At 41.1% G+C, this 25,862-nt stretch overlaps 1 protein-coding gene across 1 annotated transcript; it reads left to right on the forward strand.

Moving 5' to 3' along the window:
- The first annotated feature begins 274 nt into the window (after window positions 1-274).
- On the forward strand, window positions 275-25,658 carry TKFC (triokinase and FMN cyclase). The gene is made up of 17 exons (XM_089520725.1): window positions 275-547; window positions 1,913-2,102; window positions 2,757-2,867; window positions 2,946-3,127; window positions 4,823-4,901; window positions 5,546-5,635; window positions 5,967-6,001; window positions 6,373-6,457; window positions 7,180-7,269; window positions 8,531-8,647; window positions 9,225-9,344; window positions 12,559-12,696; window positions 13,404-13,510; window positions 15,347-15,450; window positions 22,529-22,562; window positions 23,890-23,979; window positions 25,215-25,658. Exons 1-17 carry the CDS (start codon window positions 542-544, stop codon window positions 25,398-25,400), a joined length of 1,764 nt encoding a protein of 587 aa, XP_089376851.1. The 5' UTR covers window positions 275-541; the 3' UTR covers window positions 25,401-25,658.
- The last annotated feature ends 204 nt before the right edge of the window (window positions 25,659-25,862 follow it).

A 25,862-nucleotide genomic window follows, 5' to 3' on the forward strand; every position in this document is an offset into this window, starting at 1 on the left:
CCACGGGAAACGCGGCGGCGGCGGCGGGAAAAAAGGAGAGAGCGGCCCCTAGTGGACGGGAGGAACTCAGGCATGCCATGAGGAAGACTAGGAGGAGGAGGAGGAGGAGGAAGGTGTTATGCGCATGCGTGAAAGCCATGCAGTCCCCCTCCCCAATGGGAAAGTCGAGCTGCTTTGCACGACGTCGATAGAAGGAGGGGGTCGATGTTGGCGCAGGCGCGGTCGCTCAAGGAGGAGGCGCTGTGGCGCGTGACGGGGGGCGTGCCGCTGTTGCTCCGTCAACCGCCGGAGCGCGAGCCCCTCTCTCTCCGCCAATCAGAGCCCTCCTCCCGCCCCTCTCCCTCGCGGCGCGTGTTTCGTAGCCCCGCCGCCGAGCGGAGTCTGGACCCAGGGCGAAGTCTGGCTGAAAGGCGGGGGAGGTGGGCCCTAGGCCGCCCAGTCCCTCCGACCAGAAGCGGCCCTCAGGCAGACAGACAGACGGAGGCCCCGGGCCCTCCTCCCTCCCTGACAGCCTAGGGCCACAGGCGCCCCTCCCGGGACCATGCAGGTGAGAGAGAGCCCTTGGGACTATGGCCCCAAACACTCTGCAGCCATCATAACCCGCTTTGGCACGGCTATGGGATCCTGGACCCAGAGCTAAGCGGACTTTGCAGGAGGCTAGGAAGCTGGGCCACAGATAACAAAATGAACTTCAACGGGGAGAAATGTAAGGCGGGGAAATGAAAAGCACAGATACAGTATAGGATTATGGGGGACACCTGGCTGAATGAAACTACATGTGAAAGGGATCTGGGAGTCCAAGTAGACCACAAGTTGAACATGAGTCAACAGTGCGATGCGGCAGCTAACAAGGCCAATGCGATTTTGGGATGCATCAATAGAAGTATAGTGTCTAGATCAAGAGAAGTAATAGTGCCACTCTATTCTGCTTTGGTCAGGCCTCACCTGGAATATTGTGTCCAGTTCTGGGCACCACAATTCAAAAAAGGATGTTGAGAAACTGGAGCGTGTCCAAAGGAGGGCGACAAAAATGGTGAAGGGTCTGGAAACCTTGCCCAATGAAGAACGATTCAGGGAGCTGGGGATGTTAGCCTGGAGAAGAGACTAGAACACAGAACCATGGATGCAAGCTCCCCACCTCAACATTAGGAGGAACTTCCTGAGAGTCAGGGCTGTTCAACAGTGGAACAAACTTCTTCCTCGGAGTTGAGGTGGAGTCTCCTTCTTTGGAGGTCTTTAAGCAGAGGCTGGATGGCCATCTGTCACTGGGGATGCTGTGATTGAGAGTTCCTGCATGGCAGAATAAAGGGGTTGGACTGGATGCCCTTGCGCTCTCTTCCAACTCTATGATTCTGTGTTGTTGGAAAGAAGCAGTTCTTACTGAATGGTTATGTTAATATTATATATTGCTACTATGCATTTTTATGTTATATTCTGTGAGAGTTGTGCATTATTGTGAAATACAAAATATGACAAAAGTAAAGGGAATTTGACAAAGAAAATATTTGTGAATAACTGATAAATGTTATTCAGTTTCCCATTTATCTACAAACCATTTTCATATCTTGAGGCTTCACGGAAGCCAAAGTCCAAGAGGTGAAAGATCTGTAAAGAGCAGATGTACAAGTATGTCCCTGTTTCCTCCAACTGTGCAGTTCAAAGGCAATTGATGTGGGGAGAGGTGTAAGCTCAAGTACAACATGAATCCTACACAGGTCTCCTGCAAAATTTCCTTTTCGGATGTTACCATAGACTCAAAATAGATATGTGTTTGAAATCACACAACAACAACAACAACAACAACAAGTTGCTGAAATCTCTCAAACTGGTTGTGCAATTGTGTATTTGGAATTGCTTCCATACAGAAAAGTGTATGCTTGGCTATGTGTCTTATTTTTTTCCCTTGTTTTAGGCCTCAAAAAAGCTAGTGAACACAATTCTGGGTTGTGCAGATGATTCATTGGCTGGAATAGTGGCTTGTAACCCTCATCTCCAGCTCCTGCAAGGACACAGAGTGGCACTGCGTTCTGACTTGGAAAACTTACAGGGCAAAGTGGCACTGATTTCTGGAGGTGGATCAGGACATGAGCCTGCACACGCAGGTTAGTGCAGTCAGTATCATAGGAGATTTGGATATGTGGGAAGGATGGTCCCACCTTGCTACCGAATGAACTCTGTGACAGTTTATCAGTATAAGGAGAAGAGAGCATTCTGGGAGGCCATATTTAGAGATTGCGTAAGCAGAAAACCTTTTCACAATAGTTCTTCTGTTTGCTGTCAAGGTTGATTGCCTGTTATGTGGAAGAACAGTAGAACGGTAATACACTCATCCCTCCATATTTGCAGCTTTGATATTTGCGGCTTTGATTATTTACGGATTTTATTAATATGTTCTCTGTAGGAATATCTAGGTCCTCCAGTGCAACTCTGTGGTCAACTTTAACTAAAAGTTGCACCGAAAGGCCTAGAGATTCCTAGAGAGAATACTCTACTAGGCATTTGTCGTTCCTCCAATGCAGTTCTATGGTCAGTGTCTGTCGGACGTTGGCCACAGAGTTGCACTGGAGGACCTAGAGGTAGCATCATGGAATCATCCTCTTAGTTAAAAACATGGTGGTTTTGTTATTTGCGGTTTTTCCGTATTCACGGGGGTCTTGTGCCCCTAACCCTAGTGAATAGGGAGGGATAAGTGTATTTGGTAAATGAGAAACTCCCAGTATGGATGCAATGTAGATCTGCCTGTTTTCTTTCCTCAGGGTACGTTGGAAAGGGAATGCTCACTGGAGTGGTAGCTGGCCCAGTATTTACTTCTCCTGCAGTCGGTAGCATTTTAGCAGCGATTCGGGTTATGAAAGACGCTGGAGCAGGTATCGTAGCATTTCTGGTAGATCAATATCTCTTTTGATTAAGGGACTATTTAACTCAGTTTTTCATCTCCTTTGTAGTTGGGACTCTGCTAATAGTGAAGAACTATACAGGGGACCGCCTGAACTTTGGGCTGGCATTGGAACAGGCACGGGCAGAAGGGATTGATGTGGACATGGTGGTGGTTGGGGATGACTCTGCTTTCACCAAACAGAAGAAGGCTGGCAGGAGAGGGCTGTGTGGTACAGTTCTTATACACAAGGTAAGAATTGCCTGTCCCCAGTTTCAGGGCCAACTTTGTCATTAACCAAAACATATTCTACTTTGAAATGTAAGCACCTTGTACCATGTGATATGCCTATGGTCATTCCTTTCTGCATAATGTATTGCATGAGGTGCCCATGTTAATTCCTTTCTGTTCGATTTTGCCCACAGTCCTGTAATCCCCCTGCCCAGTAGCTTGAATGATTATAGCTTGACCAGCATTACCTAAAATAAGACTTGCTAAAATCAGATGATAGTGACAAAACACAAAGGAGGTGTGGTTAAAAATACCTTAAAAGATACTCAGGTAAACATAAAGCTTTGGGCCTCTTCAAAGGGTTGTGACCTTATTTACGGCTTTTAAATAAAAGACCTAATCCTGGTTTTGCATGAAAAAATTCTACTTGTGAAAAATTACAGAAGATGAACAACTAAGTTCTTGGGAAACGTGTTTCAGGTTTGTTTTGCCCATAAAGATGGAAGTGAACCCTGGCTTACATTACAGTGTTGGTGCTCTTATAAAGTTACAATTGTGTTTTATATTTACCTGTGTTCAAGTCAAGATTCCACCGCCACCTTGTTGATTTTCAATGCCTTTTTCAACTACAGAGGGTGTTGGCATCTTGATGAATTCCTCTTATTTAAGTAAAATAATTTCTTTATCACTATGTTTTCTATGTTTATTTTTCTTATGTTTGTTTTTATTTGTACTTTTTTGAGTACAGGGTTTTAATATCTATTACAAGCTTTCTAGTTGTTGTTTTTGATGGGGTCAGTCTTTGTTAGCCTCATTCTGTTTTTTTTTGTTTCAGTATTTTTTAATATTATTGTCAGATGTTTAATAAAGATATTATTTAACATATTTGACTGCAGATCCATTCATATATAGGTTCTCATGTTGAACTCAGTAAACAAAAATTGAATAGAACTTCACAACTGCCCTTAGAAAAATTAAGCCCAGTTAGATTCCTGAATAAAGATATGATTAGAGAGACAGTGTGATGTCTTTGAATCAACAAATATGCAAGCTATGGATGTCTTAGGGGCTTAACAGACTGCCCCAAAGAGTTCTTTTCGTGTCGGATTGGGGCCGTGGCAACTGCATGCTGTGGCCCCAATCCGGCCTTTCGGGGGCACAAAAAAGAGCTGCAAAAAGCGGCTCCTTTTTGCGACCTCAAAAGGGTGCCATAGCCATGGCAGCACAGCTGTACGGCACTCCTTCAGCACTGCATCATGTGGACGCAGCATCAGACAAATGCCATGATGCTGCGTGCCATGTGGAGTGGAGCGCAGCATCATGGTGCCCTGGTGGCAGAGTAAGGGTGTACGTTATCTGGACTTGACGCTCAGACTCCACCACCAGGCCGGGCCAAAGTGCTGGTCTGAAGAGCCCCTTACAAATCTAAAAAGAGAGACAATCTGGGAATAAGGAGCATAAGAAGCCTTGAGTCCCTGTACTAGGAGAAAGGCAGGATAATAATAATAATATAACACAGGTGACTTGCTTCTGAGGAAATATTGGTATTGATAGTACTGTAACTGAATCACAGACTAATAGCTTATCCACAACTATTTTGCTTGTCCATTGAGACTGAAATATTTGGCTGCTTCCCTGTAATATGAATGTGTGAGAATGAATGGCTCTCTTTTTCAGAATCAGTTAACATTTTTCCTTAATGTAATTTATATTTAGGTGGCTGGGGCTCTCGCTGAGGCAGGAGTTAGTCTAAAAGAAATTGTTCGAAAAGTGACTGCTGTCAAAGGGCAAATGGGTAAGTGTTTAAGTACCTCCCTTTTTTGGAGGCAAACCTCTGGCCAAGGTTACATCATTTCTTTGCACTTATGAAATCTAGTAACCTAACAAGGGCATGTTGGTGCAATTCTTATCTGGAATTTAGGGACTTCTGAAAAATTAACAATATATTGAGTGTTGGGGATTTAAGATTAGTATTCTCTGTAAAAAAAAAAGAATGGCCACGTTCTGTAGCTAACCCCCTATTTTAAATTTGTTAAAAAGTTTTTAATAGCTAATGCAATGTTGTTAGAGTGCCATCCCAAGACTGGGAAGACCAAATTTCGTATTCCAGCATGGTCACAAAACTCACTGGCATGGGAATGGGGAGTCACTGTTTCTTAGCCTAGTCTACTTGACAGGGCAGCTGTGAGAATAAACTGGCTAGAGAGTGAAGCTCCTGGAGGGAATGGGGGATAAAAAAGTAACAAATATAAATTGTATTTCATGTTTCACTTAACATATTGTAAGTGTTCTTCTAGCATGGCACCTTCCTCAGTCATATGCCACACTGTGATATTCTAGTACCATTTAAAGTTGTGCATTGTTTTGTCTATGTTTGGTGTCTTGGTGCTGAAATATATAGTAGATTGAGTTTTCTTTTTCCTTCTCCCCTTTACACAGGCACCCTTGGAGTAAGTCTGTCCCCCTGTAGTGTCCCTGGATCAAGACCCACCTTCCAGCTTGCTGATGATGAGCTTGAGCTGGGCTTAGGTAACATATGTTTTCTACTGTTGGCTGCCCACTTTCTTGGAATGGTCTTATGAGCACTGCTTTTTTGACAGTGCTCGTTGCCTTGCAAAACTGTTCATGCATCTCCATTGTAAGTTGCTCACCCTGTGTGACCTTAACAATGATTCTATGGTGCTAATGATAAAACTTCTTTATTGACCATGATATGAGTGTTCATTGGCTATATGATTCAAGGTCTTAATTCAAGAGGTCATATGTTGTGACATAGTTTAATGTCCTTAAACTAAATTATCTTCCATTTAGGAAGAAGCTAGCCATGGCAGGCACCTTTGACATTTTGCTTTTTCTGCAGGAATTCATGGTGAAGCTGGTGTATGCAGGATGAAAGTAAGTTGTCTGTTGAATCTCACAATTACAGAAGTACAGGCTTGTACACTTGCACTAATAGTGGGCAACTGGGGAGGCACCAGTTTTAGCTCTACGGACTGCAGTCACAATACACCAGGTGTAATATCACTTACGGTTCCTGATTATTCCAGTTTGCAAGTGATATTCAAGGTTTGGGGAGGAGTGGGAAAGGAAACTAATGCCATTTGTATTTGGTTTGGGTATGTTTGTTGCAGCTTCCTGGTAAAAAAGCCCTTCTTGAAGTGAATCTATGGGCCTAGATGAGTACTGGGGGTTTCAGGGGCCTCAAAATGGGGTTCAGGATCAAGATGTGGTTTGCTGGTCATGTTTATACCATACTCACTTCACAGATAACATCAGCAAATCAAATTGTAAAGATAATGTTGGATCACATGACCAATCGTTCCAGCGATTCACATCTTCAGCTCAGGTCTGGTGAGTAACAATCTTCTGATTGCCATGTGTATTATTTCTATTGACCGAGAGACCCTGGAAACCATTTATTTCAGCTGGTTTTTTTATATTGGATGTTAACCCAGATGTTGAAAAGTAGCCATATGAAACTTAACTAGCCTTCAAGTTGTTTCCCTAAAAGTCTATGGCTAGGGTCTATGATGAAATGACATAAAAGACTATGAGTTGTGAGAGAGCCAGGAAATTTATCAGTGCAAACAGCACCAGGAAAGTGCTATTTTGTCTTGAAGTCAGAGAATAATTCTCTTGTAAAAGCAAGTGACTACAATCATAATGAAACTTAATATCCTATAATATTACTAAGTGTTTGGTCTCTCTCATTTCTTGGTAAAACCTTTGATAGGCTGAAAAGACCATTTGTCCAACAGCTTCTGTAGGCAAACAATTGATGTGTGCTATTTCAACCAATCCAAGGTGTGCTGTCTTTGATTCTTATATCCATTGTATTTCTTGTATTCATTGTATTTTTTGAACTTTTTTGTAGAATTATTTTTTTAAAACTTAAAAAGCAGACATATGGAGTCAGTTTAAACCAGAGCTTGGAAAAGGTATTTTTTTGACCGCAACTTTTAGAATACCACCCCCTTCTTCCTCATAAGAACACACAGATTATTTGTTCTTGCTTGACCTCCCCTGTGTCTGAGAGTAGCTTTCAATCATGCCTATTTTGTTTTTGCTTTCAGGTGCATCTGTAGTCTTGGTAGTGAACAACCTGGGTGGCTTATCATATCTGGAGTTGGGTGTAGTGGCTGGATCTGCAGTGCATTATCTTGGTAAGTGTGTGTATTGAAAATAGAATGAAATGAAATTGTCTGATACACATGATGCATATACAGTGGATCCTTGTTATACGCTGGGGTTTGGTTCCAAGATCCCCCGTGTATAACAAAATCAGTGTATGCTCAAGTCCCATTAAGTATAATGACATAGCACAATGGTGTCCCTAATAAAAAATGGAACATCAAGGTAAATTTATACTTTTTTGGAACATTTTCAAACCGTGTATGCTTAAATCCGTGTATAAAAAATCCGTGTATAAGAAGGGCCAACTGTACTATTCTTTATCCTTAAAGCAACCTTTGGGTAAGTAAGGCTAAGAGAGTGTGCTTCCTCAAGGTGACCCAGTTTTTTATGTCTGTGTTGGGAGTAGGACTTGGATCCTTCAAGTCTCAGCCCAACAGTCTAAACAGCACACCATACTGACTCTCTTATGTAATATACAATATATAGGATTTATTTTATTTTTTTAGAAAATTTGACATATTTCCTTTAAAAACATTTCAATTAGCATTTGAAACAGTCATTAAATTAAAAGGTTATCTGTTTCAACCCCTTACTCCAAGGCAGGACAGTTAAAATGTACCACAGATTGGTCCATGGATATCACTTCCACTCTTTGGAAACTATTTCCTTGCCTCTGTCTTTGCAAGTTAACTATGGTATAGCTCTACATCTTCATCAGTTAATACTAGTTGCCATCATCATCAAGAACTGACAGTCTCTGTGTGGGGAGGGGTGGATTTCAGCCTAGCAGAACAGTCATAATTCTGGTTAGAAGGCTGAATCCACTTACTAGTGTCAATTAGTGTTAGCTCTCTAAGCCTCCACTCCCTAAAGGTTTCCGTTTGCAATTGGAAACTGCTTTCTAATTAAACTGTCACAAAACAGATGGAGGAGAGGTTATTTTTTGCAGATACTTCATGCATCCCCCAGAACTGTTCCACATGATTTCTCAAACTTCCAAAGTTGGTTTTCAGTAAGCTCCAAATATCTTCCCCCTTTTACCTGTGGGAGCATTCTGTAAGCACAGTTCCATATGAGAATTCTAGGAACTGAACTTGCTCTAATTACTGCAGTATTACTATTTTGTGCTCAGTTTTCTGATTTGGTCATTTTCCATTAAAATATGTTTATTTCCTTCTAAATATGACTTTGCATTATTTTAAAAAATTCTAAATGAGTTCTCTCTCATTTCCTATCAGTCTATTTCCTTATTCAGAGCATTGCTGTTCTGTTTTCATTTCACTGTTGTAGAAAGGAAGGGTGTTCAAATTTCCCGGGCTTTTGTTGGCTCCTTTATGACTGCACTGGAAATGGCAGGTGTTTCCCTTACCATTCTGCTTGTGGATGATGAGATACTGAGTCTCCTAGGTGAGTTTCCTGGATGTCAGTTTTCTTCTTGACATTGCATCTTGTAAGGTAAGTTGATCAGTTAATTGATCAGAGTAGCACATACATTTAAGATATATATATGATGTATTAATTTTACTTTCATCCTGGTAATGAGGCACTGGTTATGAGCTTACTGAAGGTACACAACAGCTGACTGCTAGTATATGTCTGTGACTCATTAATACAAGCCCTTTTTTTACTAACTTTCCAATTATTTCATGCTTGCCTATTTAGTATTCATACTCAGCCTTCTGTGGTTTGTGCCCAATAAAAAAAGATGGAAATCTTGAAAGAATTCATCAATTAATATCTATTTGACAAAGGGTCTTAATACCCTAAAGGCACCAGATCCCTGGTTAGTGCTTGGATGGTAGACTACCAGTGAATATTCAGAGGAAAGAACTGGCAAAACCACTACTTGAATATTACTTGCCTAAGAAACCCTATGAAATTCAGTGGATCAAGGCACATATACACACATCCTTCTGATGAATATGAGCCATGCTGTTGTGAAACTGACCAAAACTTCAGCTCATGATTGTATTCCCATTCCTAGATTCAGATACTACAGCTGTTGCCTGGTCACAACCTGCCAAAGTGTCTGTTACAGGCCAGAAAAGAGAGAGGATAGCGCCCAAGGAGGACTTTGAAGAAGAAGAGTCTTTTCCACCCGAAGGTACTGTTTGAAGCATTTGCTACTCATGCTTTGTTCTTATGTTGTGGCCTCACTCTTTTAGTTCACTGATACAGAGGATAATTCTGGTTCTCAGTGATGACAGAAAATTGTTTTCTCAAGATACAGAGTGAGATGGATAGGGAATACCTCTAAGAGTCGTGTCTTGTCTGGAAGTCTGGGTTAAAGAAGGTTTGACCAGGGTTTGTATAGCTTTGAACAATGGAAGGTAGTACTGACTTCTGGATTTGCAACTTCTACTTGACTTTTGCCCTCTCACAGTTTGTGTGACACAAAGCAAAATCCTCTCAAAGCTCAGTGTCCCAGCTATATAATATTGATAATAAGATACTCATAGCATTTCTATCTGAATATGCAAAATACTAGTTAGGTTTATTTCTGTGAGCTGGCATTTCTTGGAAAGAATGTAATCATTTCACATGTGACGCTAGAATATTTGGGAATTGTAATGTTAAGGAATCTAGTACAGGTAATAAATTCTGAACGTATGAGGAAATCTTCAAGAAAATTTTGAATCAAATGTGATGTATGCCATTCTAAAAAAAGCACTCAGAAAAATTACTGAACAGAGAATAAATGTTGGGTTTAACTAACTTCTGGATTGAGGATAGCAGCACAAGGGAAACAACACTAAAACAACACTAGAAATAGTACACATCAGACAGTCTTAATCTGATAAGAAGATACCAGAACGGGATGCAATAAACTAGGACACCTCAAGTGCTAATAAAGCCATAAAACAGAGTTATGAAACCATAAATGTGCTGTGATAAGGATTCCTGGGTTGTAAATGCACAGAAGCAAGTATTTGGCATACTGAGGATGACAAAAATGTATATCACATTTTGATCTCACTAAAGTTATTATTTAATTCAAAGTGTTTGGTATGTTACATAGGTTGAGTATCCGTTATCAGAAATTCCAAAATGTTCCAAAATCCATACATTTTTGAGCAGGAACATGACAGGGCAGCAGCAGATACAGTGGCAGGTCCTGGCCACCAGGTGCATATTCTTTGGGTTCCCTTGCCTTCGAGGAGCCTGCTAGCGGCCGGCTTCCACCTCTGAGGTAGCATCTGCAGCACTTCTGCTATTCCTCCAGCAAGGTTGGAAAGAGAGACATAGCTGGGAACAGATGTGAAGATCTATGAAATGGTGGGAATCCAAGTATAGTGCTTGGCACAAATCAATGCCTTCTGCCATTTCACAGATCCTCACATCTCTCTCCAGCCTCACCTCACTGAAAAACGAACAGTAATGCCACAGCCTCTGCCTTGAAGGTGGAAGCAAGTGGCTGGTAGCCCTGCCGCTGCCACTGTCACTATCGGGAGTTAGTTACTATACTGGGTTTTCATCCTCTGGAGACTTGGGTAGGAAAGCTATCTGGCAGACAAAGAGGGCAGAGGAGAGTGTGGTGTTTTTGGCATGGAGCTGTCCTCCAGGCCAAGGCTGGAGATGATTGCCAACAGGTGCCGCAGCTGCATTTCACTCTAGACCTCACATCGACTGGGGATTGATAATGGAAGATAAGCAGTAGCAGCAGCCACTGCACCTGTCACATGTTCGCCTGCAAAATTGGCTGTACCAGTTCCTTCCTTCCTGCTCCTCTTTGTGGAGGTGGGGGAGCCTGAAGAATGCACACCTAGTGGCCTGGTCTTGCCATTGCCTCAGCTGTTGTCCTATGGCATTTTATATATCTGTGTTCCAAAATCCAAAAAGTTCCAAAGTCAGAAGCACCCCTGATCTTAAGCTTTTCAGATAAGGGATACTCAACTTGTATTGTAAAAATCCACATGCTTAATTGCAGTCACCAAACCTACTGTGTTATCTACTGGAATGTTAAGGCTGCAGATGGTCCATCAATTTTTTCAAGTATCTCCCAAGCAGTCATTCCACAGTTCTGTAATTTTTGCTTCAGAATGTACAATGAAGGACTGATGTTGACCAAACATGATATTTACACTTAATTAAATATCTCAAAATTTTTAATGCAAGTTCAGGACTGATAGTCAAACTTGGGCTTGTGGGCGAGTGCAGATTTTGGTCTATTTTTATGGAATTTTAATGTAAAATATATATTTTAGATGTTGTATTTGCTACAACTCAGATTTTTCTTTAATTAAAATCATAAGTAAAATGAACATCAGCGTAGACAGCATTGGGTAAATTTCCTGGTATTTCATGATTTCTAATGTATATCTGAATATGTGGGACAGTTTGGTACCAAAACTATTACATTTATTCTTGAAACAATCAGAATGATAAAAAATGGTTGGTAAAAAGAAGTGGAGGTATTTTCCATTGGAAAAAACACTTGTATATCTTAACTTTACAATCTGGTAGGAAATGTCATTTTTCCTTTATGCTGTATACCTGGATGTTGTAATGCATTATGGTTTTAGTAGTGAAAGTATGAAAAACAAGTCTGATCGTAAAGTGATTCTTAGTTAAATGTTATATGCCATATAGACCAATAAAAAATTCTGTGCTTTCTTAGCAGAGACATTTGGCTGTTTGGAGACTGAATATGCTAAGTTACTGCTTAAATAAGGGCTAATTAAAAACAACAGAGAAACCCCTATGGGTGTGTCTCTGCACCCATTAATAATGTTAATCATGGTCCAGTGTAAGTGACCTTGCATATATGACTGGATGATCAAAGTAATATGTTTATATTACTTCATTTCAAACTGAGAACTCTTCAGCAGAATCATTTCAGTAATTTACCTGCTTCATTAGATATTGAGAAATCAAGTGAAAATGTATGAAGTAATCTTCTGATAAAGCAATTGTGCTTGGTTATGGCAGTGGTTCTCAACCTCTCCTCTTCCAGATATTCCAAACTTCAAGTCCCAGAATCCCTTTCTATTGACCATGTTGCCTGGGATTTCTAGGAGTTGCATCTAAATCATCTGCAGCATAAACGTTAAGAACCACTGGGTTAGAGTTTTCTGTATACAAAGATCTAAATTCAGTTGTTAGTCCATGGAATCAATGGTAATTTGGTAAGTCAACATTTGTGCAAGTTCCATTGGTTGAAAGGGTCTATCTTAGTTGAGGACTCAGGTGGACTGTGGCAAACCTATTATGAAAGGAAAGTAAATAGCAAATTCAGTACTTGCTGTACAAAACAAAATGTGACGCAAAGAGCTTCATTGCTGTTGAAATAAATTAATGTTTGCATGTAATTCTTCTAGTTCCATCCTCTCCCTATATGAGACAAGCTCTAGAGAAGGTATGTGACACACTGCTGAGCCTACAGGATAAGCTGAATGATTTGGATCGGGCTGCAGGCGATGGGGATTGTGGCAGCACACATGCACGGGCTGCCAGAGGTTAGTAATGTTGGAATAACTCCCCTGATATTTCTTAAGCAATTACCTCCTACTTCTATCCCATAATAATGTTTTGTGCTGGGAATTATTTAAGATTGTTATCATACCTTCATCATCTGTAGTTACACCTTGCCTTTTCTTTAAAAAATGGAATTGAAGGCATTAGTATGCCTGTTTTGCCAAATATCAGTATTGATTGGCAGAAAAAAAATTCTGAGGCAAGAGTCCGAAGAATAGGATAGCAGCATCTGTATGAGAGGATAATGTATTCTTTGAATGATGTGTTAGTAACAAATCTTCAGTGAAAAGGCTTTCTGTTTTGTTTTGTTTTTCCTATTTCCTGTTGCTAAGTTATTCCTTAGTGATGCTGATTCTGGAATATCAAATATGCAAGCCACATAGCCATGTTGGTTATAAAACAAAATCCAAAGTATATTTTGTGTTGTTGCCTTCATTACCATAATGTGTATATTGGCAGGAAAGGTGAACATTCCTGAACTGAAAAATATTATGACATCTTTTTTCTTCATTCTCATTCCAGTTCAGAGATGTCAGCACATTTGTTTTACAAGATAGGCTTGGTTTTGCAATACCAACTTATTAGTTCTTTGTGAGGTATGCACTGCTGAAAAACACAAATTGTTGCAAAATAGATGGACATAAGTCTGAAAGGCATCACCTCTAATCCATAAGTATTATTTCCCTAGCAATCCAGGAATGGCTGAATGCAAGACCTCTACCGGTAGACCCCTCTAAACTGCTCTCTTCCCTTGCAAAACTGTTGTTGGAGAAGATGGGGGGTTCCTCAGGGGCGGTAAGTTTTGGACACCCTCCCTAAGATGTACTAATGACTGTTAGCTAAATATTAAAGACCAATGGTACTAAGTACTAGCTTTAGTATGTCTGTATACTGAGAGAGGGAGCACTCTTGGAATTCACATTCCCTTCCTTCACTAGAAAGCCGTTGCACAAAAAGGTTGAACTAAGGCATGGCTTGTGAAAAAAGAGTGAAAAACAGGGAAATCCCCAGAGCAACCCTCCAACAACAGTCATTTCCATTGTACAGAGAAGGCATATTCACAAGCACCTCACAAACTACCATTTCTTTGGTTGGTCAGAAGCAATACACTGCAGAAATCAATCTGCATGGGCAGCCAGTTCTAAGAACATGCAAAAGCCATTTCTTTTCGTGTGGTGGTGATATCTTCAGAGCAGCAATTAAAAACAGTCTATGGAATCTAGCAGCAACTCATTGCAAAAAATGACACTGACAACACTCCTGCAAACCTGAAGGTGGGGAAATGATAACAGCTTTGGTGTGGATTTAATAAAAATAAAATTAACCAAAACAGTTTTTTTAATGAAACTAAAATTTCTGAAAAATCTCCACAGAGTGGAAGTGCTAAAAATAGAAACATGTCCAGTCTGGATTCAGAAATTGACTTAATATATTCACATGGATATTTGGATTACCAAAAATATAAATCCGTAATTGGAAAAGGAAATTCAAGAAATATCTTATGTTAATGAATTTATATTTATTATGACATTATAGGGAAAGGTTTAGGAAAATCTAGTGGAGGTTATAGAACAGCTTTCCAATGAATAACCAGTGGGAAGTTAAGCTGTATGAATGATGGAACTGTGTCTGTGTTTGTGTTGGTCTGTATTGGTGGGTTTGTATCTTCCCCCTTTCTCCCATCTATTCTGCCCCTCTCCTCCCATTGGAAATGTTATGGATCTGAATAGAAAGGAATTGGAAGAGGAAAGATAGATGAGGGCAAAGTAGGTAGAAGAAGGTAAGGGCATGTTATCTGACTGTAATATAGAGAAGAATGGGAAATTAGTAAGTTCAAAGAGAAGAAGTAGAGTAGAAAGAAGTTGGGGGTGGAGTTTAAGAAAGCAAGTTAATGCAGGTTGTTGGGGAAGAAGATAGAAGAGAGAATGGAAGAAAAGAAAAGGAAGAAAAGGAGGGGAAAGAGAGAGAACGAGGTTGAATGCAATAAGAAGTAGTGAAGAAAGAGAGAAGGGGTGAAAGGAAGAAACATATTAATTAGAGATGATATGGTAAAATGCATTTAGTTTTTCAAGGGCGATGGTAATTCTGTATAAATTAGATGAATTTTGATATGTATGTATGTATGTGGTTTTTGTATATTATATATTGTTGCTTAGATTGTCTGTATATTTGGTTAGAGTTTCTGTCTATTTTTTCAATAAAAATTTGTAAAAAAAATTAAATTAAATTAAAAAAACAAAACTAAAGATGACACTGAAAACACTCTGCAAACCTGAAGGTGGGAAATGATAACAGCTTTGGTGTGGATTTAATAAAAATAAAATTAACCAAAACAGTTTTTTTTTAATGAAACTAAAAATTCTGAAAAGTCTCCACAAAGTGGAAGTGCTAAAAAGAGAAGCATGTCCAGTCTGGATTCAGAAATTGACTTAATATATGGATATTTGGATTATGAATATTGTCTTTAATGGTATGTTTTCAGAGAGGGAGATCACTTCTAGTTTAAAATATCTGACTCATGTCTAGGAGCAGGTGGAATACATAAAAGAGAAGTGCTGTGTGTGATACCCATGGGGTTACAGGTGATGCCTTACACTGTCAGAGATAGAATGCATTCATATTTCTTTACAGCTCTATGGACTGTTTTTAACAGCAGCTGCTCGACCCCTGCGTATTGACAATGACTTGCCAGCCTGGTCAATGGCTATAGACGCTGGTATTAAGGCCATGATGCAGTAAGTGCAATATCTGCATGATTGTAACAATAATTATAAATGATATTTTACAACAATTGTCCATTTTTTCCTTGCTTCAAAAAAAGCAGTTATTTCATTCCCACAAAATAATAAAACAAGGCCTCATCTCCACTAACCTCTTCATTCACTTCCTGAACTGATTCCTGAGACCAGTTCAGCAATCACAGTGGTTCCCACTATGTTTGTGCCAGTTTCAAGAATTGGTGCAGGAAGCGACAGCTGTGGCTTCCCCACCACATCTCCCTCCGTCCTCCTGACCATACCGGGGGCGGAGGAGAGGCCGGGGTGGAAGGAGAGAGGAGGCCGAGGCAGAAGGAGAGAGGCAGGACTGAGGATGGAGCATGGAGGTATGGCCAGGAAAGCCACTGCCAATGGGAACCAGGGCAGATTTGAATCCGATTCACTTCCGCCTGGTTCCCACATGGGCTGAATCGATTTATTTCCAAATAAATGGATTCAGCCCCAAAAACTCCCCATTTTACCAGCGTCTTTTTGACGCGGGTTAAATGGATAAAAACCATGCCCCCCCCCTTCCGAATCACTTCAGGGATTCAAATTAAGTGGGAACCATGGTGGTTTAAAGAAGATCACAATCTGTTTTAAACCATAGTGGGAACAACCCCCAAAATTTTAGTTAATTGTAGATGATCCTGATTTATTGTGAATTAGCTATATTTACTTATTTATTTCAAAATGTATGTCTCACCTTTTTTCTCATAATGGAATTCAAGGTAGGTACACTAGTAAATTCAATCTGACCTGGCTGGTCCTTTTTAACTGCTGTCAAGTCAACTTTAATTTATGGTGGCCCTATGAATGAGAGACCTTCAAGGTCTGAATCAGACGGGCCAAATAAAGCACTTTTGACCACTTTGAGAGTGTGGTGTTTACATGATGCACACCCCCATAGCAGCTGGAAGCCACACAGAGGCCACGCTGAGGAGGCAAGAGCCGGATTTTCCAGGAGTGGATTTAATCCACTTCTGCTGGTGGCCTGTTTGGGATCGTGGCAAGCCATGCAGTTGCCGCAGTACTGGCACTATTGGCGCTGGAGTGGCCAGAGGCCGCTGCTTCTGGGCCATGTGCTTCAGCCCATAGTCACCCTATCGTCACCAGTCTGCTCAGGTCTTGCAAATTCATGATCGTGGCTTCCTCGATTAAGTCTGCCCATCATTAATGCAGTCTTCCTCTATTCCTACTGCCTTCTACCTTATCAAGCATTATTGTCTTTTTTAGTGACATATATTTTCATGATATGGCCAAAGTAAAACTGTCTCAGGCTTCTAGAGAGAGTTTAATTTGTTTCAGGCTCATTTATTTGTCTTCTTAGCAGTCCATGGTATCTGTAGAACAGTGCTTCTCAATTATTTTCTGTCATGCCCCCCCTAGGAAGAAGAAAACATTTCGTGCCCCTCGCATGACTGTAAATAGTATCATTTGTCTATAAAATTGTTATAAGTACACCTCTGCATAACACGGTATCCTGAGCCTCACGCCCCCCTTTATGGAGCCTTGCGCCCCCCCTGGGGGGCCCGCCCCACTATTTGAGAAGTACTGCTGTAGAACAATCCTCCAGCATCGCATTTCAAATGAGTTGATTCTCTTCATAGAATCATAGAGTTGGAAGAGCCCACAAGGGCCATCCAGTCAAACCCCTGCCATGCAGGAACTCTCAGTCAAACCATCCCCGACAGATGGCCATCCAGCCTCTGTTTAAAGACCTCCAAGGAAGGAGACTCCACGACACTCCAAGGGAGTGTGTTCCACTGTCGAACAGTCCTTACTGTTAGGAAGTTCCTCTTAATGTTGAGGTGGAATCTCTTTTCCTGCAGTTTGCATCCATTATTCCGCGTTCTAGTCTCTGGAGCAGCAGAAAACAAGCTTGCTCCCTCCTCAATATGACATCCCTTTAAATATTTAAACAGGGCTATCATATCACCTCTTAGCTTTCTCTTCTCCAGGCTAAACATACCCAGCTCCCTAAGGTGTTCCTCATAGGGCATGGTTTTCAGACCCTTCACCATCTTAGTTGCCCTCCTTTGGACACGCTCCAGTTTCTCAACATCCTTTTTAAATTGTGGTGCCCGGAACTGGACACAATATTCCAGGTGGGGCCTGACCAAAGCAGAATAGAGTGGCACTATTACTTCCCTTGATCTAGACCAGGGGTCCGCAACCTATGGCCCGCGGGCCAGATCCGCCCGCGGAGACCGTGGGACCGGCCCCAGGCCGGCCCTGCCGCCGATTGCCGCCAGCGGCCTGCTCCCTCGCCCCACCCTCTCGGGAGGCCTTTTCCTTCCCACAGGGCAGGGGGAGAGACTCTGGGGCCGCCGAGATTGGCGCGATTGCCTGCGGCCTGCTCCCTCCCCCGCCCTCCGCGGAGGCCGAGGAGAAGCGCGCGGGGCCGCAGGCTTCCTCCTCAGCCTCCGTGGGGCCCTGGCTCCGCTGAGGCCGAGGAGAAGCGCGCGGGCGAGGCAAGGAGGCGGCCTGCCCCCAGGGCTCTTGCGGCCCCAGGCCTCCCTTATTTGAGGAGGAGGAGGAGAAAGAGGAGGAGGAGAAGGATGAAAGAGAGGAGGAGGAGGAGGAGGATGAAAAAGAGGAGGAGGATGAAAAAGAGGAGGACATGGAAAGGTGAGTCATTTCAGGTCTGCCTTGGGTTTTTTTAATTAATTTTTAACTATATGCAATACTTATTTTTGCTTTTTTATTTCATTATTTTTCTTATTGCTTTTTATTTCATTTCATTATTTTTCTTATTGCTTTTTATTTCATTTCATTATTTTTATTATTTCTGAAGGTGAGACACTGTGACTTTCCAAAGTTCATTTCTGTGTATTTTTGGTGCATTTATTGCTGAAAGATCTGCTGTAACAATGATAGTGGTGATGATGATGATAATGATAATGATACCAGTCAGCACACGTCTCCTCCTCCTCCTCGCAGGGCTTCGGTGGAAGCTCCGCCCCCGGCATGCAGCTCTGCCCCCAGAGGGTGGAAGCTCCACCCCCAGTATGTGGCTCCACCTCCAGAGGGTGGAAGCTCCACCCCCAGTATGTGGCTCCACCTCCAGAGGGTGGAAGCTCCACCCCCCACCCCGGCTTCAGCCCCCCAGTTGTCTGAGGGACAGCAACCCGGCCCCCGGCTCAAAAAGGTTGCCTACCCCTGATCTAGACACTATACTTCTATTGATGCAGCCTAAACGTGCATTGGCCTTTTTAGCTGCTGCATTGCACTGTTGACTCATGTTCAACTTGTGGTCTACTTGGACTTCTAGTTCCCTTTCACATGTAGTCTCGTTCAGCCATGTGTCCCCAATCCTATATCTGTGCATTTTATTTTTCCGCCCTAAGTGCAGTACCTTACATTTCACCATGTTGAATTTCATTTTGTTAGCTTTGGCCCAGCTATTCAGGTCATTTTGAATTTTGATCCTGTCCTCTGGGGTATTAACTACTCCCCTCTAATTTGGTGTCATCTGCAAATTTGACAACTATGCCCCCAATTCTGTCATCCAAGTCATTGATAAAGATGTTGAATAGCACTGGGTCCAGGACAGACCCCTGTGGGATCCCACTGGTCACTTCTCTCCAGGATGAAAAGGAGCCATTGTTGAGCACCCTTTGGGTTCGGCCAGTCAAACAATTACAAATCCATGTAACAGTTGCCTTGTCTAGCCCGTGTTTTACAAGCTTGTTTGCAAGAATGTCATGGGGAACTTTGTCAAAGGCCTTACTGAAATCAAGATATACTATATCCACAGCATTCCCTTCATCTACCAACCTGGTCATTTTATATAAAAAAAAGAGATTAGATTTGTCTGGCATGACTTGTTTCTCTAAAACCCATCTTTTTTCACTGTCCAGCTTTCACAACCCTACATAGAATGGAAATACAATGGCCTGGACAATCCTTAATTTAATATTCAATGGTGTATTTTATACTTCAAGATCTCTTTTAGATCTTTCACAGCTGCCCTTCCAAGATCTAGTCTTCATCTGATTTTTTGACTGCAGTCTCGATTCTGATTAATGATAAACCAAAGTATGGAAAATCTTGAATTATTTCAGTGTCTTAGTTGTCTGCTTTAAAGTTTATGTAAATCATCGGTGGTCATTATTTTTCTTTTCTGAATATTTAGCTGTAAATCTCCTTTTGCACTTTCTTCATTACTCGTTCCCAGTCTTTCATACTGTCTGCTAGCAGTATGGTCTCATCTTAAATTGTTGATGTTCTTTCCTCCAGGTTTCATGCCTCCTCCCTCTGAATCTAATCCTGTTTTATGTATATTTTCAGTGTACAAGTTAAACAGATAGGGTGGTAAAATGCAGCCTTGCCTGACCACCTTACCCACTGGAAATGATTCCATCATGATGCTAGCCTTTTGTCTTGAGTACAGGATATATAAGGACAATCAAAATATTGTGACACACCCATATCTTTAAGAGCAATCCATAATTTTTCATGATCTACTTAATCAAAGCCTTTGCTATAATCTATAAAGCACAGGTTGAATTTCCTCTGAAATTCTTTGGTGCACCATTATCCAGTGTATGCTATAGTGCCTCTTAATTTACTTCACCCAGGTTGGACATCTCACATTTCTTCCTCCATATACTGTGTAATAATAATCTTTGTTGTAGAATTTTGAGCATCACTTTGCTTGTATGGAAAATTAATGCAATGGTCGGGAAGTTACTGCATTCCCTGGTGCCCTCTTTCTTGGGGATTACAATGTATATTGATCATTCCCAATGTGTGGGCCATTCTTTTGTTTTCTATATTTGCTGACAAATTGTACTTATAACTAGAATAGTTTCTGTCTCTGTAGCTTGAAGCAGCTCCATTGGTATACCATCTGTTCCTGGTGATTTATTTCTCACAAATGCTCTCAGTGCAACTTCCACTTCACGTTCTAAAATTGTAGGTTCATCATCGAAGGCTCTTTCTTGAATTAATATGTAATCTTTTCATCTCTTTGTTATACTACAGTGTATTATTTCTGTGTTTTGTTTTGTTTTAATTTGTACTTGGTCATCTAAAGTGTTCCCTTGCTGGTCATAGAGCATTCCCACCTCTCGATTTAAATTTTCCTTTGATTTCTCAGACCTTATGGAAGAGATCTCTTGTTCTTCCATTTTTTGTTGTTGTCACCTTATATTTCTCTGCATTGATTATTATAGTAATTTTCTTTGTTATTGTGCACAAGTTGCCAAACAGTTGCTTTCAGGGCTCTGACCCTATTTGTGAAATCTTTTACTTTTGCTTCTTGTCTTTCCTTAACTGCTTAAAGAGTTTCATCCATCATCCATTAAGGCTCCTCTTACTTTTGGCTGCAGATAGTATCTTTTTGCATTCCTCCCTGACAGTGTCACTGGCTTGGATCCACAATTCTGGCTCCAAATCTATCAGAGTTAATAATACAAATCTATTTTTATAATATCTTTAAATTTTAATAAGATGTTCTTCAGGTTGTATTTTGCCACAAAAATTGTTGGTTTATTGTCCTTCTTTAGCTTTCCTCTAATATTAGTAGTTTGAGGTCTGTGCAACTACTGGTCTTGTTTCTGCAGAGAGAATAGAGCTTCTCCAGCTTCTGCTTCCCATTACGTAGTCTGTTTCATTTCTATATTAGTCACCAGGTGATGTTCATGCATACAGTTGCCTCTTGGGTTGTTTGAAGAATGTGTTTGTGATGAACAAACTGTTGGACTCAAAAAATTAAATCAGTCACTCTCCTGCTTCATTTCTTGATCCTAGACCAAATTTTCATACAATCCTTCATTCTGTGCTTGTTTCCTACTTTTGCATATACTTAACAAGAAGTTCTGTTTTGGAGTGTGGTCAGTTTCCTCCTGGATTCAAGCACAGAATCTTTCAATTTGTTATACTTTTGTCTCTGTAGTTGGAACATAAACATGGATTATGCTTATATTGATGGATTTTCCCTGATATTAATATGATTTGGTCAGACTTTGCATTATACCCATTAACTGCTTTTGCTACATCTGTTTTCACTATTAATGCTACCTCATTTCTTTTTAGATTTTCATATCCTGAGTAAACACTGTGTAATTATCTGACTCAAAGGGTCCCATTTCTGTCCACTTTAACTTGCTCACTCTAAGCAATGCAATGTCTTTATGTTCCATTTCTTGTTTTACTATGTTTAGCTTCCCCTGATTTATGCTTCTGACATGTTCCTATAATAAGTGTTGTGGAGCTTCGGACTTTAATTTCACCTCTGAGCACATCAGCAGTTTGAACATCCTTTTGACTTAAGTGCAGTTGCATCCTTAGCACCAGCATTCATCCTCTACTGTATCCCAATAGCTTGCTGAGTCCCTTCCAACCTGGGAGTATCATCGTCTGGCACTATCTCTTGTTTCATTTTGGATTGTCTCATAATAGGTATTACATAGTAGAAGACATTCAAAAGGGGGTTACAATGCCTCTTTCTGCGCAGTACTAACAAATGATGTCTATGGTGCCACTCCTGTTGCCTGTGAGAGATTCTCTGCCACTGTCAGCCCACACTACTCCTGCTGCCTAAGAGCTGTTTGGCACATTTAGTCTGACTCCTCAGCAAAGGCCTGTCTGACTTGGGAGACTCTACCAGCAGCACTGCTAATGTCTGCATAGCATCTTACCTCATAAAAGCATGCCATCCCTCCACCACAGAAAAATAATGCCATGATGAGCTTGCTGCTCCTGCTAGCAGCTACACCAAGTGCCGAAACCAGAAACAAAAGTATATCGATCCAAGATCTTGGTTTCTTATTTCCAAATAATCCAGAATTCATAAGCCAATAGCAATTCTTCATTTAGATTCCTGGGTTGTAAAGGACACAAGAAACCAGGATGCTTGCCATCATGGTAAGTTTTCAATTTCGTTTAGACACTAGTGGCAGGAATCAAGTAGTGGCATGTGACATATTTGGAAGACTCATGGAAAATTCGCATTTGTCAAACTTTTGTCTTATTGCTTTGTGTGAATCCAGCCACTGTCTGTGACGTGTGGTGATGTGCATATTATGTTACTGACTCTTTTGTCTGGCAGGTATGGAGGCGCTGCACCTGGAGATAGAACCATGGTGAGTAGTATATACCAGGCCTGTCCTTCATTATCCCTTCTATTACTGTCATGATTAAACTTGAAGCAAAAGTAACCCCTATATATTCCTGTTTTTAATTAGCATCACATTTGACAGAACTTGAAGTAGGTATTTTGAACTGTATCACACAATTACATATGCCAGATGCTAAGCATTATATATTAAATAAGCCTTATCCGAAATTCCAAAATCCAAAATTTTCCACATGGGTGGCTGAGATAGAGACACCTTTGCCTTCTGATAATTCAGAAACATTGTTTCATGCACAAAATTATTTTAAAAATTTTGTGTATAAAATTACCTTCAGGCTATGTGTATAAGGTATATATGAATGAATTTCGTGTTTAGACTTGGATCCCATCTCTAAGATATCTCATTACGTACAGTTGGCCCTCCACATTTGCACCTTTGACTTTTGCAAGTTTGATTATTCCAGGGTTTGAATAATATGTTCTCTCTAGGAATCTCTAGGTCCTCCAGCACAACTTTTGACCATATTAACCACAAACGTGCACTGGAGGGCCCAGAGATTTCTAGAGAAGTGTTCTTTCAGGGGGTTTTTAAAGTGTAATTTGCAGTTTTCCCACTTTCATGGGGGCCCTGCACCCCTTACCCCTGCAAATATTTCAAAATCCAAAAAAATCCAAAATACTTCTGGTCTGAAGTGTTTCAGATAAGGATTACTCAACCTACAGTGACATAATGATGCATCAGTTCACACTACCTTTTCTTAAGGCTTCCTCATGGATTCAGTGTTGCATGAACTCTTTGATATATAAGTAGATGTTGTCATTTATGCTGACTATTATTAAAGGTGATTGTTAACATTAACCGACTCTGAAGATTTACATAAGAACAACTGAGATGTAGCTATATTGAGATCTAGATACTCTACACAATATGCTGCCTGCATTAGAATAGAAAGCGACTGTCAGCAGTGCTTTCAGAGACTTTCCAGTGCTGTTTTTAGCGGGATTTGTATTTAAATCCTACAAAACAAGATACATGTGGCTTTTACGCAATAAAAACATTTATATAATTGGTTTCTACCAGATCATATGCTGTATCCTTTCTGCTATAATTTTATATACAAACAACCCCTCTTGGATGACTGCCTGTCCCAGAGTCAAATGTGTTAGCTTAAGACATTTTAAATATTTCCCATTATAGTGATTTACTGCAAAAATGGGGCATCCAACAGTGCAAGAGTGGGTCAGGCAGTACTATCCTTGTCACAATGTCAGCTAAAGACCTTCTGTTATTACCCTGATTGAGCTTCTGTCTGTTTAATAAATCTCTTGACTAGCTGGATTCACTCTGTGCTGCTGCTGCTGAACTCAGAGCTCTGAAGAAGCCTAACGCCAATGCACTGCAGATTCTAGCCAAAGCTGTACAGGTGAGTTTATTAATAAGCATACAGCCTAAAGCTATTAACCTTTTCGTAAGTCAGGAAGATGAGGCAGACTGTTAAGTTTCCTTATATCACATTTCTCAGATCACAATGGATATACTGAGTATCCATTGTTTGAGGTTCTAAAAATTCAGAGTTAAGATTATGGCCAATAATGCCAGAGAATTTTGCTTTAGAAACCAAAAGTGGAGCGGACATTGCAGGAGGTTAGAAAGTTGGGCCAAAGCTAACAAAATGAATTTCAACATGGAGAAATGTAAGGTACTGCACTTAGGGCAGAAAAATGCAATGCACAGATACAGGATGGGGAACACATGGCTGAACGAGACTATGTGTGAAAGGGATCTAGGAGTCTAAGTAGACCACAAATTGAACATGAGTCAACATTGCGATGCGGCAGCTAAAAAGGCCAATGCAATTTTTGGCTGAATCAATAAAAGTATAGTGTCTAGATCAAGGAAAGTAATAGTGCCAATCTATTCTGCTCTGGTCTGGCCCCACCTGGAATACTGTGTCCAGTTCTAGGCACCACAATTAAAAAAGGACATTGCGAAACTAGATCATGTCCAAAGGAGAGTGACTAAATAGTGAGGGCCTGGAAACCATGCCCTATGAGGAACAACTTAGGGAGCTGGGGATGTTTAGCCTGGAGAAGAGAAGGTTAAGGGGTGATATAATAGCCCTGTTTAAATATTTAAAGGGATGTCATGTTGAGGAGGGAGCAAGCTTGTTTTCTGCTGCTCCAGAGAACAGGACCCGGAACAATGGATGCAAGCTGCAGGAAAAGAGATTCCACCTCAACATTAGGAGGAACTTCCTGACAGTAAGGGCTGTTCGACAGTGGAACACATTCCCTCAGAGTGTAGTGGAGTCTCCTTCCTTGGAGGTCTTTAAACAGAAGCTGGATGGCAATCTGTCGGGGATGCTTTCACTGCGAGTTCCTGCATGGCAGGGGGTTGGACTGGATGGCCCTTGTGGTCTCTTCCAACTCTACGATTCTGTGTTGTTGCAAATCTGAAAACTCCCGAAACATTTTAAATATTTAGAAGGAAACATACAGTGGCTTGTCTGAAGTATTAGGGTTAAGAAGAACAGTAGCTGAAAAGGGGAGATGTAGATTCCAAATCCTGCATTATGATTTAAAACAGAGAAATGTGTAAATGCTTTTGATGGTGATGAGTCTATTTTGTACAACAGACACTTCTGCTTTTTTTCATCAGAAAGCAGAAGCTGCTGCTGAATCTACAAAGAATATGGAAGCTGCTGCAGGCAGAGCCAGTTACATCAGCTCATCCCGCCTAGAGCAGCCAGACCCTGGGGCTGTGGCAGCTGCGGCGATTCTTCGTGCAGTGTTGGAAGGGCTACAGACTAAAACCTCCCGTTCCCTGATTCAGAACACAGTTTAGAACTTGCTAAAATGTCATGCACTTGTTCTTCTTCTCTTGTATAGGGTTTTCTCCTTGAATCATAGTACCTTTGAAATTACTCAGTGTCTGCTGCAACTTACCCTTCACACTTCCTGCCTGAGAACCCATTTGTAGTGAATGGTACTGGCTGGTGTTTCTGTGAACCCATATATGCGAACAGGAGTGTGCTTTACATTCTTGTTTTGGGATCAGTACTTTTCCTTGTGCTTTGTGAATAAGAGACCTGCCTTTTTTGGAGCTGCTTGTATGACTCTTTCTACACTGTGGCTTGCACCTGTACCTTCCTATTGAGAGGATCTGCTGAAATTCTTTGCATAAACCAGGGTGGGAATTATGTAGGCCTCCAGAAGCTGTTGATTGGCAGCTTCCAGCATTGGTTTTTTTTTTGTTTTTGTTTTTTTTTTTTGGGGGGGGGTGGTTTCGGGCTATGTGGCCATGTTC

The sequence above is a fragment of the Sceloporus occidentalis genome, unplaced genomic scaffold (genome assembly GCF_023333645.1).
Source record: "Sceloporus occidentalis isolate IW3139 unplaced genomic scaffold, rSceOcc1.0.p SCAF_4, whole genome shotgun sequence".
Taxonomy (NCBI): domain Eukaryota; kingdom Metazoa; phylum Chordata; class Lepidosauria; order Squamata; family Phrynosomatidae; genus Sceloporus; species Sceloporus occidentalis.